General features: G+C 36.4%; 1 protein-coding gene across 8 annotated transcripts in view; it reads left to right on the top strand.

Annotated features, from left to right (window-relative positions):
- Positions 1-19,988, top strand: part of JAK2 (Janus kinase 2) — a 118,642-nt gene that overhangs the window by 66,583 nt on the left and 32,071 nt on the right. For 6 of the 8 annotated variants that reach the window (XM_045043877.1, XM_023243278.2, XM_045043878.1 and 3 more), the window contains 7 exons: positions 719-864; positions 7,700-8,021; positions 8,751-8,870; positions 11,627-11,784; positions 13,522-13,633; positions 17,076-17,262; positions 17,907-18,034. In XM_045043877.1, coding sequence (XP_044899812.1) covers positions 719-864; positions 7,700-8,021; positions 8,751-8,870; positions 11,627-11,784; positions 13,522-13,633; positions 17,076-17,262; positions 17,907-18,034 — 1,173 coding nt within the window. Of the gene's footprint in view, positions 1-718; positions 865-7,699; positions 8,022-8,750; positions 8,871-11,626; positions 11,785-13,521; positions 13,634-17,075; positions 17,263-17,906; positions 18,035-19,988 lie in introns of those variants that run through there. The other 2 variants (XM_045043879.1, XM_045043880.1) reach the window with 2 other exon arrangements.

Below are 19,988 nucleotides of genomic sequence, written 5' to 3'. Positions count from 1 at the left end.
AAGGGTACTTTCAGTTTGACTCCAACTTAGTGTTCCAAGGTTTAGTTCACACTATTCCCTTACATAAGTTGTCTGCCCAACCAAACTTGTTTGTACCTGTGAATATGCCTTGTGCTTTGTTTTTGTATCATTCCTTCTATTTTATCACCCTGTTTTGTATATGAGAAATTTCTTCATCTTTTAAGACTACATGAAATTTTGAATTTTCCATGAAACCTTCTCTGATTATCTCAACTGGTATAATTTCAACTTCTTTTCAAGTCCTTGAAACATGTGTTGTGTGGCACTTAGTGTAGATATCTGGTGTTATAATACTTTGATTACGTGTTTAGCTTCCCTGCTAGATTTTAGTCTCCTTGAGGGAGACTTCTATTTGTATCTCACACAGTCCTTAGTATAATGCTTTGAACATATGTGGAACTCAGGACATATTTAATTAATTAATGTCTATTTTAATTTGGGTAATTTTTATGTAGGGGATATAACTTGAGAAGATATAAGCAGTGAAATAGATTGACATCATATGTACTGTATAATGGGGAACCCAGTTTAAATCAGTTTCCATTGACAAAACTTTTACTAAAATTTTATGGCAAAATAATTGAACATCAAGGAAGGAGTTGACGTTCTTTTTAAATGCATATGTTCTAGAAATTAGTAGATTAAAATGTGATAGTGAAATTTAAGGTATATTTCCTTCTAAATTTTTTTCCTGTAGTGGCGGCATGATTTTTTACATGGATGGATAAAAATACCGGTGACTCATGAAACGCAGGAAGAATGTCTTGGAATGGCAGTGTTAGATATGATGAGACTAGCCAAAGAGAAGGATCAAACCCCATTGGACATCTATAGCTCTATCAGGTAGTTTCCTTATGCAAATCCATATACATCAATATGAACAGTTGGGAGTTTTCTATAGTTAATTGTATTTTCTGTGTGTTGATACTTTTTGATCTTATCACAATTAAAACTTCTATGGGTAACTGTTCTTCCTTGTGTACAACACATACTTTGTGAGATAAAAGAAATTCTTTTTTCTGGCTTTTCTTTTAGTTTTATTGAGACATAATTGGCATATAGCACTTATAAGTTTAAGGTGTAGAGCATCATGATTTGTCTTATATATATTTGTGAAGCAGTTACCACAGTAAGTTTAGTTAATATCCATCATCTTGTATAGGTACCAAATAAAGAGAAAGAAAAAGAAATTTTTTTTCCTTATGGTAAGAATTCTTAGCATCTACTCCATTAAAAACTTTCTTGTATACCAGACAGCAGTGTTAACTATAGTCATCATATTATACATTACATCCCAAGTACTGATTTATCTTAGAATTTAAAAAAATTATGGAAAGAGTTGGAGTACTACACAAAGTATCACAGGGGTTTGATACCTATTAATTATTTGATTCATTTATTTTGAAAAGGCTGAGTAAAGTCAGAAGGATGAAAAGAACACCTGGAGGCATAATTTCTGATAGCAGATCCTCAGATTGTGTGTGTACATAATTCTGAAGCAGTATTTCTCGCATATTGACCCATATTTTGCTTGAATTAGTATCACCTGTGGTGCTTGTTGAACTTGAAGATCTTTGAGTGCTACCCAAGAATGTTTTTTATGTTTATTTATTTTTGAGACAGAAAGAGAGCATGAGTGGGGGAGGGGCAGAGAGCGAGGGAGACACAGAATCCGAAGCAGGCTCCAGGCTCCGAGCTGTCAGCCCAGAGCCTGACGCAGGGCTCAAACCCACCAACCATGAGATCATGACCTGAGCCGAAGTTGGATGCTTAACTGACTGAGCCACCCAGGTGCCCCAAGTGCTACCCAAGAATTTAGATTCCATAAATCTGAAGTGAAGTCCACAAATATCAGTCTTCACCTGTTCTCCAGGGGATTCTCTTAAAAATATTGGCTTTATTGAAGTTTCATTAACTTATAAAATTGTAAGATGATTGAAAGTGTGTGTACATCATGGTGGTTTGATATATGTATATGTTGTGAAAGGATTCCCCCCATCTAGTTTATTTTCACATCCATCACCTCATATGATTATCTTTTTTATTTGTGTTTTTGTTTTTTCTTGTTTTTTTGGTGAGAATGTTTAAGCGTTCTTAGCAAATTTCAGTTCTACAACAGTGTTATCATTTAGAGTCACCGTGTTTTACATTAGATCCTTAGATCTTACTCATCTTATAACTGATCCAGCAGACTCTTTTATAAGTGATCCACATTCCACATTCTCCAAATTACTCATTTGCATGTTGAATTTTGACAGTCATGCCTAATAGGATTTGTTGAAATACTGCTCCTACAGCCCAGCGCAGCTTTAATGGCTGTAAAATTTCTACTCCTCTTAAAGGTACATATTATTATAACAGTTCTTTGAGTTTTTCTTTAATTTCAAGACTAAATCTATGTTTTACATATTGCATACTTAGGATTAAAAGTTTGAGGGTGTTATGAATCTGGTTAAAACTCCCTTTATTTCTTAACTCCTTCTCTCAATAACTAGTTTTGGTCGCTCCTTTACGAAGTAACTTAAAAACAGTTACGTACCCAATTTGCAGGGTATTAATTAATGTGTTTCCTCTTTGTTTTTAAGTATTCTTGTTCTGTTTTCAGATGACTGTTAGGCCTTAACCATAAAGTTCACCTATTTAAAATGTACAGTTCAAGGGGCACCTGGGTGGCTCAGTCGGTTAAGCATCTGACTCTTGGTTTTGGCTCAGGTCACTATCTCACGATTCGTGAGATTGAGCCTCATGTTGGACTCCACACTGTGAGTGTGGAACCTGTCAGAACCTGTCCATGTCGGACTCCACACTATGAGTGTGGATTCTGTCTCTGCCTTCTCCTGCATGCTCTTTCTCTCTCTCTCTCAAAATAAATAAATATTTAAAAATAAATAAATGTACAACTCAGTATTTTTTTTATTATTGAGTTGTAAGAGTTCTTTACATAATTCTGGTTACAAGTTTCCAGATGAAAGTTACTATATGTATGATTTGCAGATATATTCCCTATTCTTTGGATCATTTTTTCACTTTCTTGAAAGCGTCATTTCCAATACAAAAGTTTAAATTTTGAAGTAGTCTAATTGATTTTTCTTTTGTTTCTTATGCCATGACATGTTAATATTAGATAAATACTATCTGCCTGTCCTTAAGCAAATCATTCCTACATTGCTTGCCTTTTTAATATAGTTTAACTCAACTGATGTTTTCTGAATTCCCATTTAGTGCTTATTTCTGAGAAATAATCAGGAAACTCTACTCAGTGTTAAACTATTCAAGATTGGTGGGAGAATAGATAAATGATAAGTTGCTGACAGAATGAAATAAACTGTTTTGTTCTCAGAAATATCCACTAGGATATGGATCTCTGATTAGTATAATAAAATATATATTCCCTCCCAGACTTAAAAAAAAATGCATGTAAGGTGCATCTCTTTGTCTGTACCTGTGTGTTAGATGTGTCCCTGTCTGTGAGCACATGCCTCTGGGTGTGCATGTGCACCTGTACGTGTGTGTGCAGCTCTTTGTGCGTGTGTGTGTCAGATGCTGTTTTGTATGCCAACTCCTAATTGGACATGATGGCTTAGGTGTTAGAGTGTAGAAAGTGAGGGAAATGCATAAGATTTTTGTATTTTCATTCTTTATCTGCTCTTTAAAATCTAAGTTTCTAAAGGGTGGGAAGAAAAGAACTCGAGAATGCAAAGAGTTTAAAGGAGACTGCTGAGTTTGTAAATATCAGGCCAGGATCAAGGCCACTTACATAGCAACTGAGCTACTCAGCTCATCTCACTGGACTCCCTTTCCTAAAAAACTAAGTGAATAATAAAGTTTCTAATCCTACTCCAACTATAATAATAAGATGCAGATTTTATTTCATAGTACAAAAAATAGTATCGTTTCTAAGCCAAGGCTCAACTTCAGAGCCTTTAGGAACCTCAAGGTTAGAATTCTCTAAAAACTCAATATAAGAAAAGCATGGGGGAAAATGTTTTTATGCTTCAAGAGTTAATAGCTTTAAGTCTCTTGAAAAAATTTTAATGTTTCTAACAAATCTAGCTAGTTCTGATAGTATGACGCTGAAGTGGGTTCCTCATGTTCAGGAATCACACATTCCTATGGTATTCCCACAGGATGTATGCCGGGTCCTTTATGCCAGGCATCAAAGTAGAAAGCCTTGTTGTATGTGTTATTTTAAACTCCTCTTTTTATATCCAAATACGTTTTCAAAAGCCTTATTAAAAAGTAGTCATTGATGGCTGTGTATTTTGCATTTTTGTGAAATGTTTATGTAAATCGCATTCCAAATTTAGTAAGTCTCCTGGTAACTAATGTTTTTTACTGAAGTAGATAAAGTGAGAATCATTTTGTATTCTGATTCTATTTTTAAATCTTTTCAGTGTTTATTCTGTACTTCCTGAGGCTCTCCTCTATGCTATCCAGACTTTTATTAAATTTTATATATTTGCTTATTTATATATAATTAATTGTTATGAAAAGAAACGGAGTGTGACTTTTTTTTTTTTAATGTTTATTTATTTTTGAGAGAGACAGAGACAGAATGTGAGTGGGTTAGGAACAGAGAGAGAGGGACAAACAGAATCCGAAGCAGGCTTCAGACTCCGAGCTGTCAGCACAGAGCCTGACGTGGGGCTCCACCTCACAAGCTGTGAGATCATGACCCCAGCTGAAGGCGGACACTCAACTGACTGAGCCACCCAGGCGCCCTCAGAGTGTGACTTTTAAAATCTGAAAAAAGAGTAGAATTTAATGGGCAGAGTGGGGAGTGATGGATTGTGTGGAGACTCGTGGAAAAGGCCTTGTAGCAGAAGGGAGTATAGGAAGAGTAAAGAGAATCAGTATGGCTAGAACCCAAAGAGTTATTAGCAGGAGGTGAAGCAGGGGCTAGACCAGAACCTAGGACCTTAGAGCTATGTTGACAAGGTTAATAACACTCGGAAAATATGCAAGAGGATTAAGCAAGGGTGGAATGATTAAATTTGTGTTTTTAAAAGATCCCGATGACTCCAGTGTAGAAACCAAATCAGACAGTGGAAAGAGTAAATGAAAATGCTGGTCGCCCAGAGAGTAAGGCTATTACAGTATTTCCTCCAGGCGATGCTGTTCGTAATGAGTTGGTAATGAGAAAAGTGGGCAACTAAGAGAAATATTTAGAAGGTAAATCAGGGGAATGTGGTGATGAATGGAATAATGGGGATTGAAGGAGAATGTGTCACCAAGGATGCTTACTGGTGCTGTTTACTTAGATAGGAAAGCTGTAAGAGGATCTTTTAGGGGCATTAGCAGGACTCAGGAGTTTGGTTTGACACATCGTTTAAGCAGTTTTGGGGACATTGAAATTAAATGTGTAGATTGACTTGTATTTGGAAGATACGGATAGGGAGTTTAGAGGTCAGTGCTGCAGACACATATCAGAGTCATTTGGATATAGAGAATCTAGAGAGAAAGAGAGTATAAATAAGAGAAGAGGGCCCATAATAAAGTCTTGAGGAACTTTAACATTTAGTCACCAGGCAAAGGGGAATGAACCTGTGAAGAAGATTGAGGAGTATCCCACGAGACAGGAATAAAATCAGGAAAACTAAGGGGAGAGAGTTTAAGGAGAGGTGCTGCTCCTTAACAGTGTGGTAGGATGCTACTGAAAAATAACAAATAAGACAAATATGGGAATTTGATTTTAGCAACTTGGAAGTTTTTCTTGATTTTAGCAAAAGCATATTCTGTGAAATGATGGATCAGAAGTTAGACTGGAGTGAATTGAAGAGTAAGTGGAAATGGCTGTATAAACTCCAAAAAACAGCCCAGATAGGCCGTAGCTGGAGGGACATGTGGGATAAAGAGATTTTACGTTTAAGGTGGGGCCGACATTGGTATTTTGTGGATCGAAGAGGATCAAGAGGGTAAAACATCCCAGAGGGTGGATGTATAGAGAGGAAGAGAGAGGCTCCAGGTAAATACAAATCAAAGAAGGGACTTTACGTCATTTATTGTAGCAGGTGCGAAGGAGGAGGGAATGAGTGCACATGTCTGTAGGTTTGCCAGCCGGATATTGAGGGAGCTCTGCTTAAAGAAGCTTTTTTACCTCTAGGAGAGAGATGAAGTCGCTTGATGAAAGTAAGGAGGAATTCAGCTGAGGGTTCAGGCAGACGAAAGGTAGGCGGTTTGGGGAAATTTCAGAGGGTGGACATAGTTGTAAGAACTTCGGAGAATGTGTTGAACCAGAGAAGTGTTGTAAAACTGATGGTGATGCTGCAGGCATGTTTGAAATTGGTGATTCTGAGTTTCTCCTGGCCTGTCTGCCACATCAGTGAGTCTCCAGCAGCTGTGCTACTCAAGTAAGGAACAGAGTCTTCCTCCGGGAGCTTCAGGTACTAGGGAAGGGAAAAGCAGGGGTTTGCTGGCCCATGTGTAACTGCCAGTTCTCGAAAAAACCAAAGATGTGATTTGTTTGTTGTCTTTGCTGATATACATGGTATAAATCCTGTCTATGGCCAGTTTCAGGGTATCAACCTGACGTGCCAGAATGTAGAATTGGGAAGAGACGAACAATAGCCGGTCTTTTTCACCCCTCATGTATGAGAGATGTAAACAACCTCAAAAGCCTAGTAGTAAAATGTAAAATAAAATTTTAAATGTAAAATAATTCGGAAGTGATACATTTTGAGTATTACCTATATTTTTAATATAATTTATTTATAGCCTTATATAACTTAAACTTTAACGATGGCTCTTTAGCAGTGAGCTCAGTAGTCTTCTGTTGTAATAATAAGCTCTCAGCATGAGTCAGCTCAAGTACTAGCTATAAATACTGAAGTACAGGATAGAGTGATAAGTGATACTATGGTGCATAGAATACTGTCTGACAAAGGGAGGACCATCTAATATAGTCATTGAGAGAGGTTACCTGGATTGGATGATGCTTGAGCTGGGACTTTTGGAATAAGTAAGAGCCAACCAAATAGGAGACGGGTGATGGGAAGAAGGATTAGCACATGGGAAGGCATGGAAATTTAATGTAGTTGTACCTTCAGAAATAAAATTTTCTTCATTTGTCAGATATTTGAGCAGGAGGGAAGTTATCTCTCTTCTTTAGGGTGTTATACATAGAGGCAGAATTACTAAAGAGTCATTTCTAAGTGGAATCGTTTTGATTGCAAAGGAATTATTAGGAGTTATTGAAAATGACCTAGAAAATAATGTATACCAAAGAAATATGTTTGCATAAGGAACAACAGTGGCTTCCAACAAAATGTAACAGTTTCCAGAATTCAGATACATACACCAAAATTGGTGTATGGCATCATAGGAAATACTTGCAACACAGTGCCCAAAAAATGATATGTAAGATGATCAGAGAAAACAAATTTTTAGAGACTCCATTATTAACTAGACTAAGTCTTCATTTCATTAGGGAAGAAAATTAACATATCCTGTTCTAAACATTTGTGGTAACTCAGAATTTTTGTATATTTTCACGTCTTCAGACAAAACCTTCAGGATTTATATTATAGCAGTGCCAGCCCTGTCCCCTTTCTCCACTTGACTACTTCCTGCACTGCTGCATTTACCTGTCGTGGAGAAAGGTGCTAATTTCTCTTTCAATTTCATTTTAGATTTGTGTTCCAGTTTGTTTTGTCTTTCTCTGTGTGTTCTTTATCCATAGCTACAAGACATTCTTACCAAAATGTGTTCGAGCAAAGATCCAAGACTATCATATTTTGACAAGGAAGAGAATAAGGTATAGATTTCGCAGATTTATTGAGCAGTTCAGCCACTGCAAAGCCACTGCCAGAAACTTGAAACTTAAGTATCTTATAAATCTGGAAACACTTCAGTCTGCCTTCTACACAGAGCAATTTGAAGTAAAAGAACCTGGAAGAGGTCCTTCAGGTGAGGAGATTTTTGCAACCATTGTAATAACTGGAAACGGTGGAATTCAGTGGTCAAGAGGGAAACATAAAGAAAGTGAGACACTGACAGAACAGGTAATCCTTAATGATATGTTCTCCTTCTTTGTTAATTTAAGTGAATGGCAATAGAAACAAAGTAATTTTTCTCATTTGAAACATGAACTTGCGATTCTCTTCTCTCATTGATAAAAGTGGAAGTTTTAATACTGTGAAACCATCAAGGTCATGTCTATAATTCTTTTCTTATTGTTCTTAAATGGTTTTTTATTTATTTTTTATGACAAATATTCGTAATGGTGTTCTTACAGTCTCCAAAAGGGCTTGAATTCTAAAAGTGATTTTTAAGGTAGTTTTGCCTCTTTTTAAAATTTTACCGTTATTGATAATAAGCACAATCATAAAGTTTAATTGGAAAAGTTTAATTTTAATTGATTTTAAGATGATGTCTACTTGTTATTTGTTTAAGTCTGACACTACAAGTTTTAAGTTTGTTCATATCTATGTTCTTGGATTATTATTAGATTACATTCATTCTTTCTTGGTTAAACTTCAACTTTCTGACAATAGTTCCTATCCATGTTGATTGGATTGAAGGGTACTGTAGCATAGTTCTTGGTAAACAAGACACAGTAAGTCTTAGGGTTAGACTGTCGAGGGAGGGAATCCCATTTAATGCTGATCTGTTGCTGTCAATCCTTTTTTATTTTAAAGAATTTGGAATGAATGTTATGTCCTTCATAGTCTTATTTTAAAATGGCTCCCTTAGTTCTACCTGTTTTTAATTTCAAATGCTCTTAATTATAGGATTTACAGTTATATTGTGACTTTCCTGATATCATTGATGTGACTATTAAACAAGGAAACCAAGAAGGCTCAAATGAAAGTAGAATTGTAACTATCCATAAGCAAGATGGTAAAAATCTGGTGAGTTTGCTCTATAGTTACATAATGATTACGTTTAACAGTTGTCAGAAATAAGTGTTTTAGAGTCCTGAAACCAGAGTTATTTTCCTGTAGGAATTCTGATGATAGTTTTAAATATAACTCTAAATGTAAACATCAGAGTTATTTTCTTGTAGGAATTCTGATGATAGTTTTAAATAGAACTCTAAATGTAAACATCAGTTTAGCAAGTTTTTGGGTACAGCTAGCTTTTGTATCGCTACCAACACAATCTTCCCAGAATGTCTTGAGCATTAATGTGTTTCTCACTCATTTTTATGATTGGCAAGTTAGCAGTTCCTCCACTCCCCTGCTGTGGGGCTGTGTCAGTTCCCTGTTGTAATGCTCAGTCCTGACGACATTCCTTTTATCAGTAGGGATGTGCATAATGCCAGTCATGCTGCCTCATTAAAACAGTGCTTTCTGGGATTCACATAACAAAACGTAAACCAGTCCCAGGTTAGCCCTACCTAAGCTGTAACACGTGATTGGTTCTAAAAGATGATCCTTTCTCTTTATTTGGTCAGCTTCAGAAAACCCACTTATTTTGTTTTTTATTAAAACATTTTTTTTACTGTAGTATAGTTGACACATAATGTTATATTTGATAATCCTGTACATCACACAGTGCTCAGCATGATAAGTGTCGTTAGAAAGCCTGCTTATTTTAACTGAAAGGGAGCAACTAAATTCCCTTATACTCTGCTCTTAAATTGCTTACCTGGTTCTGTCAGGGGATGCCTTCATTCTGTAAATGTGGTAATTATAAAAGAATAAGTATTTCTAGAAGAGTTCGTTGATGCTAATATGAACATCCTGTAGTAACATAATGTACTTTATGGGATGGTATTTGGACCTGTTGGCTTTATTTTTGTTATTACTTTTTTAGTGTTTATTAATATTTTTGAGAGAGAGAGAAAGTGAGCAGGGGAAGGCAGAGAGAGAGGGAGACACAGAATCGGAAGCAGGCTCCAGGGTCCGCACCATCCACACGGAGCCCGACGTGGGGCCTGAACCCATGAACCGTGAGATCGTGACCAGAGCCAAAGTCAGACGCTTGCCTGAGCCACCCAGGAGACCCTTTTTTAAAATTTTTGTTTTGTTTTGTCTTTAAAGTTTATTTTGAGAGAGGAAGAAGGAGAGAGAGACTCCCAAGCAGGCTCTGCACTGCTCGTGTGGAGCCTGACGTGGGTCTCAGACTCACGAACCGTGAGATCGTGACCTGAGCCAAAATCACCTGTCAGTCACTTAATCTACTGAGCCACCCAGGTGCCCCATCTTTCTTTTTATCTTTAAAAGTGTGGTGAGGGGCGCCTGGGTGGCGCAGTCGGTTAAGCGTCCGACTTCAGCCAGGTCACGATCTCGCGCTCCGTGAGTTCGAGCCCCGCGTCAGGCTCTGGGCTGATGGCTCAGAGCCTGGAGCCTGTTTCCAATTCTGTGTCTCCTTCTCTCTCTGCCCCTCCCCCGTTCATGCTCTGTCTCTCTCTGTCCCAAAAAATAAATAAAAAACGTTGAAAAAAAAAAAAGTGTGGTGAAATACACTTCACACAAAATTTAGCATCCTGTTCTAGGAGTTCCACTTCAGGGTGTGTATCCAAAGGACACAAAGTCACTACCCTGAAGAGAGATTGGTACCATCATGTTCATTGGAGATTCCTTGAATGTTATCAGGTTTTAAATATTTTACCAAACTGATGGATAAAAATCGTTGTCCTGTGCTATGTTTAATTTGCTTAATTAGAACCTGAGATTGAGCAAGCTCTTAGGTGTTTGTAAACCCGCTGTTTGTATGTCTTCTTCTGCAGATTGTCTTTTTATAACCTTTGACTAATTTTCTTTTCTGCTTTTAATTGATTTTGTGCATTTTTGGGTTAAGTTTAATCTTAGGTACTATTTTATGTTTGGGTTGCTATTATAAATGGGCCTATTTTCTCATTACACAATCTGACTACTTTTTATATGTGTGAAAGCTGTTGACTTGTATATCCTATCTCCCAGTGAATTATCTTTGTGGTGTAGTAGTTTAATAGTTGTCTTCTTCTGGGTTTCCCAAGTACACAAACATATAACCTCCAAATAGAGATACTTCTAGTCTTACATTTCTTTCTATGGCCTAATTATGTTAACTAAATACAGTACAACACAGTATTAAGTATTGGGCTTTCTATTCCTATTTCTTATTCCTGATTTTAGGAGAAGTTGCTTCTATTAAATAAGGGTTTTTCCATTGTAAGAGATGTTGCATTTTAGGCTGATTATATGCTCACTTACGTATGTACGATACAATCATGGCATAGCTATATATGATTTTAGTTTATAGTATATACATTTGAGTTTACAGCATGAATGTTTTAACCTTAGTAGTGTATACTTGGTATGTAAAAATAAATACTTATTATTTCTAATTAATACCAACTTTTATATCAGACCAGCTAGATTTCTAATTGAGATGACTGGCATATTTGTCTAATTGGGGTATTGGGAAATACAGCAAAATTATGGATAAAAGTGAACTAGAAAGATGTGATAAGCTCATATTTGAGGAGTGTAAAATATCATACATAAGAATTTATAATTCATATTGGGTAATTGGGAGGCATAAAAGACATTTGAGCAATTTATAAGAAAATTAATTTAAGAGAACTCATCTAATGACATGGAGTGGAGAGAATTTTCAATAGGTAACATGCAGTTGACCTTTTAAATGATACTTATTTCCTTTTCTTTTCTCTGCTTAGGAAATTGAACTAAGCTCATTAAGAGAAGCTTTATCCTTTGTGTCATTAATTGATGGCTATTACAGATTAACCGCGGATGCACATCATTACCTCTGTAAAGAAGTAGCTCCTCCGATGGTGCTTGAAAATATACAAAGCAACTGTCATGGCCCGATTTTGTGAGTAATACAGACTTTAAAAGTAATTTTTTTTTAAAGTCAATTAGATACTGACAAAGAATTTTTTACAACGAAGTGATATACGTAGGTTTAGGAGTTTACGAACAAAATACTAACCTTAATTTCACAGAAGTAGTTTTTTCTTTTCCTTAACAAAAGTTGATTTGCAATCAGATTGTATAATACTTAGAATTATTTAGGATGTCACTTGCTTTCTGTATCGAAGCCTATAAGACTTAAATTGTACAGCCTGGTGTTTAGCTGCCTAGGTGTGTTTAAGTAACTCTTGAGTGTTAATTTTAAAAAAAAAAAAAAACCATCCAATTTATATTTCATTAGTTTTGAAATACTGCAGAGGAACCACAGTGCAAAATTTAGTAATCATTATTTTTTGATAATCCAGCTCCTCTTACTGAAAACTTGTGTTCACAAGATGTGTTGTGGTGTCCCTGTTTCGAAGATGAGTGAGTGGCGTGCAATGCTTTGTGCAGGGATGAAAGTGACAGCGCTCTGTTTCTGTGCTGTTCAATACAGTAGTCGCTAGTTACTTGTGGCCAGTTAGCATTCACGATGTGGCTAGTGCAGCTGAGGGACTGGGTTTTGAAACTGAATGCAGTTTTAATAACTTTGTACTTAAACAGTGCCCTGTGGCTGCTGGCTCCATATGGATCCACACAGGGACAGACCCTGACTGTAGAACTGGATAAAGCCAAGTGTCCCGCACAGCATCTGTTTAGCCCAAGTTTTAGTTATCGCTCAGCCTGTATGTACTTTCGGATTGGTACCAGGCTTGAAAGACTTGTAAAGAAGAAATAGTCTGGAAGTGTGAGCATACGTGTCTTGACCTTAACCTACCCTTAATTAAATATTTGAGAAAAACGTATCCGGACTGATGTTTAAGACTTGTTTCTGTCTATACCTCTAATCTGTTTAATAGTAAGTATGGTTGTTATGAAAAAGTTGCACTACTTGAACATTCTATAACTTACGTATTTAGTATTTAAAAACTCCTACCATTCATTCATTCATTCTTCATCCATCCATTCAAGCATTCTTTCATTTATTTATATAGAACATTTGCTGGGTGCCTAATATGGGCCACTGGTTTGTGTATGAGAAATACAGTGATGAATGAAACAGATTTTTCCTGCTTTCATATAGATTACCTTTTGACTTTTCTTTCAAGATATCCAGCTTCAATAAAACATATAGTAAAATTTGAAAATCAGTAATCTTTGTCACTTGCCATAGGTCTTCTATTATACTTTGGTATTAAATACTAAAATAAGGCATATAAATTTTTATACTAGTAATTGCGATGGTAGCAAAGACATAAGTGTTTTATGATGTATTGTTTGCATAGTTAAATGAAGTTTTCTGGGAGTGAACATGGTTTTTAAAAAAACTAAATTTTTAATTATAAGACAGAAAATTCAAATGAACAAAATGTTCTTAGTGATTTTCTGTATCTTACTATACCTTTTATTTGTGTTTAAAACCCTTGAATTGATTTGAACTTATCAAAAAATAGCTTTGAAATTGTTAAAAATTGATTTGAACTTATCGTAAAAAGTACTGTAATACTTTTCCTTACAAGGTAATTGATAAGCATATAAAATAGAGGAGACTTATAAAAAGTCTGAGACTTTTAGATTTGACTTTTGATCTCTTAGATTACATTTTGGTCTTAGTGTCATGGGACTTGCTATATTATTCAAATTACTTCTTTACCTTTAGAATGGATTTTGCCATCAGTAAACTGAAGAAAGCAGGTAATCAGACTGGACTCTATGTACTTCGATGCAGTCCTAAGGACTTTAATAAATATTTTCTGACTTTTGCTGTCGAGGTTAGTATTTCACAATAAATGGTAACTTTTTTTTAAAATTTCATTTCCCATCCCACTCCCCTCCTCTGGCAAAGGTAACATCTTTATTTAGCCTGTATAATTTCCCCCTCATGTTTATCTACCATTTTTTCTTTCTTTTAATACTCAGAATGACAGCTCTGGATATGATAACTAGAATAATAATGCTTAGTTAACCTCAGAGATTCTGTATCAATAAACAAGATGTAGGGGCGCCTGGGTGGCTCAGTGGGTTAAGCGTCCATTTCTTGATTTTGGCCTCAGGTCATGATCTCACGGTTGGTGAGATGGGCCCTGCATCAGGCTCTGTGCTGGCAGTGAGGAGACTGCTTGGGATTCTCTCTCTCTCTCTCTCTCTCTCTCTCTCTCTGATCTTCCCCAACTCATGCTGTCACTCTCTCTCTCAAAATAAATGAATAAACTTAAAAAAAATAAGATATAATTCCTAGAATTTATATAAAATTATTTATAATGTCTTTTCATTTGGTATTTATTTCATTTTTTTAAACGTTTATTTATTTATTTTTGAGAGAGAGAGAGCACAAGTGAGAGAGGGGCAGAGAGAGAGGGAGACACAGAATCCAAAGCAGGCTCCAGGCTCTGAGCTGTCAGCACAGAGCTTGACGGGGGGGCTCAAACCCACGAACCACGAATCATGACCTGACCCAGTTGCCCCTGAAATTTATTTTATTTTTTGACATTTGGATGTTACTGGCGTGTCGAATTTGACCAAGTCTCTTCAAGTCTCTTTTTGCAAAAATGGAGATCTTTACCAAAACACAGAACCAAATGAATCAGAAGCAAATTTTCCTTTTATGGTAATTGGTTATAGAATTAGAATGAAATAGGTCAATAAGAAATAAACATAATTTGTTTAACTAGTGGTTTTCCTGTATTAAGAATTATGATCTACCATGTATATGTTTTAAGGATAAAACTACAATGAAACCACACTGTTAATACAGGTAATTTTGAATCTCATCTAACATTGTTTACTACCCCAAATATCTAAAAAGATACTCTTACTTCTAAGGCAGTTTCATGGTATAAATCTTTTTTTTCTTTTTCCCTTTTTTTTTGTTTTTTAATTAAAATTTTTTTTTCTTTTTTAATATGAAATTTATTGTCAAATTGGTTTTCATACAACATGCAGTGCTCATCCCAACAGGTGCCTTCCTCATGCACATCACCCACTTTCCCCTCCCTCCCACTCCCCCATTAACCCTCCCTTTAAAAAAATTTTTTTTAATGTTTATTCATTTCTTTTTCAACGTTTTTTTTTAATTTTTTTTTATTTTTGGGACAGAGAGAGACAGAGCATGAACAGGGGAGGGGCAGAGAGAGAAGGAGACACAGAATCGGAAACAGGCTCCAGGCTCTGAGCCATCAGCCCAGAGCCTGACGCGGGGCTCGAACTCACAGACCGCGAGATCGTGACCTGGCTGAAGTTGGACGCTTAACCGACTGCGCCACCCAGGCACCCCTAATGTTTATTCATTTTTAAGAGACAGAGTGTGAGCGTGGTGGGGTAGGGGGCGGACAGAGAGAGAGAGAGAGAGACACACACAGAATCTGAAGCAGGCTCCAGGCTTTGAGCCATAGCCTAGAGCCCAATGCGGGGCTCAGAGTCTCAAGCTGTGAGATCATGACCTGAGTGCAAGTCGGATGCTTAACCGACGGAGCCACTCAGGCGCCCCTCATAGTATAAATCTGGAGAAACTTTATAGCAGCTTCCAAAATTTTCTTACTTACAAAAGTATACAAAGTAATGTTTTGGTTATTCAATTATTTTAATTTTTATAAAATTCAGTCACTTTATATTTAGCATATCGAGTAGATTAATTGTCCATAAGTATATAAGGTGGGTTACTTGATACGTTTAGCATTTAATATTACTAATAATCTATCCTAATTTCATTGTATCTTTTTACTGTAATATATAGCAGTCCAACATATTTAACCATCAATTCAAAATGTATTTTTTTATGTTTACTTTATTTGCTCAACCTAATATGAGGGCTGTATACTAGAAAGTGTATGGCATAACCCTGCTTTAAGAAATGTATCTTTTGGGAAAACAAAAATAGGAAGATATGCCAAAGAAGTACTAAACTGAGCATTATAATTAGTCAGTATAGACAAACATAGACAATAACAAAAAAGGGTTGCAATTAAAGAAGAGCTTTTGGAGTAGGAAAGATTTGGGGTATTTTGTCAGTTTCATTTCGTAAGTGGTTTTAAGGAGGTTGAATATGGTAATAAGTAGCTCAAAAAATAGGTGAATAAAGAAGTTCATAGTATAGCACATAAAACAAACACTGAAAAACTGAAAATATTAAAATCTCCAGGAGAGTTAATTATGCAAATACAGTAGTGGTACAGTGAATGGGTAATCATCTTTGCATATGAAATGGGGTCAGGGTTGTTAGGGAGTACCTCACAGAAAAGATGATACTTGACCCTAGTGTTAAGAAATGTCTAGGGGCGCCTGAGTGGCTCAGTCAGTTAAGCGTCTGACTTCAGCTCAGGTCATGATCTCACGGTTCATGAGTTCGAGCCTCGCGTCCTGCTCTGGGCTGACAGGTCAGAGCCCGGAGCCCGCTTCGGATTCTGTGTCTCCCTCTGTCTGCCCGTCCGCTGCTTGCACTCTGTCTCTCGCATTGTCTCAAGAATAAAAGTTAAATAAAAAAGAAGTGTCTAAAAGTCCATTGCTCAGAAGGAGAGGATGTATATTCATACGTAGAGAACAGCATGGCATTTGCTTGAAATTTTTAAAGTCGCTTAATACAGCTAGAACAGGTTATATGTTGGCTCCGGTAGAAGGTGAGGTTGGAGGTAGAGGCTGAAGCCTGCTCTTGGAAGTCCTTATTTATAAGTTACTTTTAGATTTTGTCTTGTAAATGATGGGAAGTTTTTAAGGATGGTGTTATAATTATCATTGCTTTCTTACTTGCTTTTTTTTTTTTTTTAATTTTTTTTTCCAACGTTTTTATTTATTTTTGGGACAGAGAGAGACAGACATGAATGGGGGAGGGGCAGAGAGAGAGGGAGACACAGAATTGGAAACAGGCTCCAGGCTCCGAGCCATCAGCCCAGAGCCTGACGCGGGGCTCGAACTCACGGACCGCGAGATCGTGACCTGGCTGAAGTCGGACGCTTAACCGACTGTGCCACCCAGGCGCCCCTCTTACTTGCTTTTTAAGAAAATCAACTGTTGAGCCATTATGTAAGGTTTGTATTATCATCAGATACCTTTTTGAGGAACCAGGCACGTCTCTCACCCTATACCAGCACTGTGTTAGGATTCACACTTCATATGTCTAAATGTTCTGTTGGTTGTTTCTGTGATAACATTTTTGTCACAATAATTACTGTGGCGACCATTGTGATTTTTCCCTCTGTCTTTATAATTAAACTTATTTAGCGAGATAATGTCATCGAATATAAGCATTGTTTGATTACAAAAAATGAGAATGGAGAATACAACCTCAGTGGGACCAAGAAGAACTTCAGTAATCTTAAAGATCTTTTGAATTGCTACCAGATGGAAACTGTTCGCTCAGACAGTATAATTTTCCAGTTTACTAAATGCTGCCCCCCAAAGTTGAAAGGTAAAATAATTTTCTAGTTAGTATTAAAATACTAGTCATGGATTGTGTATATGGTAAAAGGCATCTTCAGTGTATCGATTACAAAAGAAATAAGAGAGAAGCAGCTCCAAACACAAATTAATTTTGTCTTGTTCTCTTGTATAAGGATCCTCAGATAGGATTATTCAGTTTGATTTAAGTCTATATGTCGCTTGAAGTTCCATAATGCTGAAATGACATTTAAGAAATGACAATCACTTGGTATAAAATCACTTACTGAAAGACTCCTCTGCCAAATCTCGTATGTTGTTCTAAGTAAAAACTTTCATACTCTTTTAGAATTTTAATTTCTATACTTTTAAAATAACGATAGTAAGATTATAAATCCCTTGGAATAAGAGGTTTATTAAAAATTGTTATTAAAATTCCTGAAAAATTATGTTAATTAAGGAAATCTTTACAGTTTTGAATGTTTGAAATAACTGGGTAAAATGCATCAAAGCCCGATGAATAAATTCCTAAAATAAATTTCTCTTTGTTGGAGAAATGAACAAGTTGTAAGTGTTTCTTATGCATAGAACACATTTTATTTTACTCCTTTGGAACAGTTTATATCCTCAGTGTGTTTGGTTATATATTTTTTTTTAATTTTTTTTTTTAAACAGATAAATCAAATCTTCTAGTCTTTAGAACCAATGGCGTTTCTGATGTACCAACATCACCAACATTACAGAGGCATAATAATGTGAACCAAATGGTGTTTCACAAAATCAGAAATGAAGATTTAATATTTGTAAGTCATTAGATGCTAATTATTGTCCTTTTTGTCCTTGTAAAACAACTGTTTTCTTGATTTCCTATCCCACATTATATTCATGTGACATTTGGAACTATCCTATTATAACCTATATTATCAAAATTTTATCTCAGTTTAAATATTTTTATTTCTTGTGAAAATGTGATACCAAACTTGAGTTAGAAATGAGCAAGGGGCATCTGGGCATCAGTTATTTAAGTGTCCACTCCCCTCCCATTCTTTCATGCCCATTCATTTTTTGAGAGAGAGAGACAGACAGACAGACAGACAGAGACAGAGAGACAGAGTGCAAGCAAGAGAGGGGCAGTTGAGAGATGGAGACACAGAATCTGAAGCAGGCTCTAGGCTTCGAGCCATCAGCACAGAGCCCACACGGAGCTTGAACTCATGAACTGTGAGACCATGACCTGAGCCAAAGTTGGATACCCAACTGACTGAGCCACCAGGCACTGCAAGTGTCCAATTCTTGATTTTGGCTCAGGTTGTGATCTCATGGGTACATGAGATTGAGCCCCACATCAGGCTCTGCACTGACAGCACAGAGCTGGCTTGAGATTCTCTCTCTTCCTCTCTCTCTCTCTCTCTCTCTCTCTCTCTGCCCCTCCCCTGCTATGCTCTCTCTCTCTAAAAATAAATGAACTTAAAAAAATTAAAAATATTTCTTTTTAAATCTTAAATTAAAACTTAAAAATCTTCTTCTACAAAAGACCTATGTCTTAATTCTTAAGTTCTCAAGAAAGTAAGGGAAATGCATGGAGTTAAAAATAAAGAAGGAACTGAAAACCAAGTGTGCATAAGAGCTGATGTTTGGGCTGCAGGATGATGTTGGGGGGTTGGGATTTGTTTCATTAAACAAGGGAATTAAGATCACAAGCAACACGAAGAAGGGCCAAGCCTTATAAGGCCTCCACAAGAACAGGAGTTAAAAGTGAGACCATCTCAGAATAAAACCAGGACCCTCAAATAAATACATCCCCAGTAAAACAACATGGATTATGAAAAATTCATCCACTAGGAAAAGGAGAAGAAAAGGCGTGTTGTCTGCTTTTGTTGGGTTCTTAGAGAAAAAAAGTCTCTCCTGAGAATTTGTAACTATAAGCTTTCCAGTTTCGATTTCTTTATACCATCTGCACAGTCTGAGAAACCCTAAGCCAATACATTAAAATAAAAGTGTTACCCTGTGATGCTTGGAAGAAGCAAATACAAAATCTTTTTGGAAGAACATACTCTTACCCTAGGCCACCCAGAATCCCCACAAAGAAAATAAACATGAGCTTTTAATCAAAAATTGTAAAACATTCAAGGAAATAATTCAGAATTAGGCAAGAGTCAGCAGACCAACGAACATCTACATTAGACCTCTTAAGAACTTCATGTAACAGACGTTTCAGATTGAGGTTATAAAATATATATGTATGTTTAAAGACACAAATGGAGTTGAAAACATGGGGGAAAAACCAAGACATTATCAAAAAGACCAGAACAATTTGGAGAAAGGAAAATATAGAAGTGAAAAATATGCTCATTGACGTTCAAACAAAATAAGGAGCAGATTATCCATTGTTGAAGGGAGAATTAGTGAATTGCAAAATCTCAAAAATTTTCAGGTGCAGCAGATAGGGAGAAAGAAATGGAAATTATGAAAGAGATTCAGGGACACAGAGAGTGGAATGAGGAAGAATAACTGATGTCTGAGTTCCGTAAGGATACAATAGATGGAATTATACAGAATTATAAAGACTTGAATCTTCCTGTAAATAACAGCAAGCAGAGAGTTGCTGCATGACCTAACATTACAAAACCAGTAACAGTAGAGCTTCAGTTTGAACACCGACAGCCCAACTTCAGGGTGCAGTCTTTCAACAACTGTTTTGTAAGGATAAGCAAGAAACACTAGTGATAGCAGTAATCACTAACGCTTATCAAGTCC

This window comes from Felis catus, chromosome D4, assembly GCF_018350175.1.
Source record: "Felis catus isolate Fca126 chromosome D4, F.catus_Fca126_mat1.0, whole genome shotgun sequence".
NCBI lineage: Eukaryota > Metazoa > Chordata > Mammalia > Carnivora > Felidae > Felis > Felis catus.
Note: the sequence above shows the minus strand (reverse complement) of the source record. Positions and strands in the feature narration are given on the sequence as shown.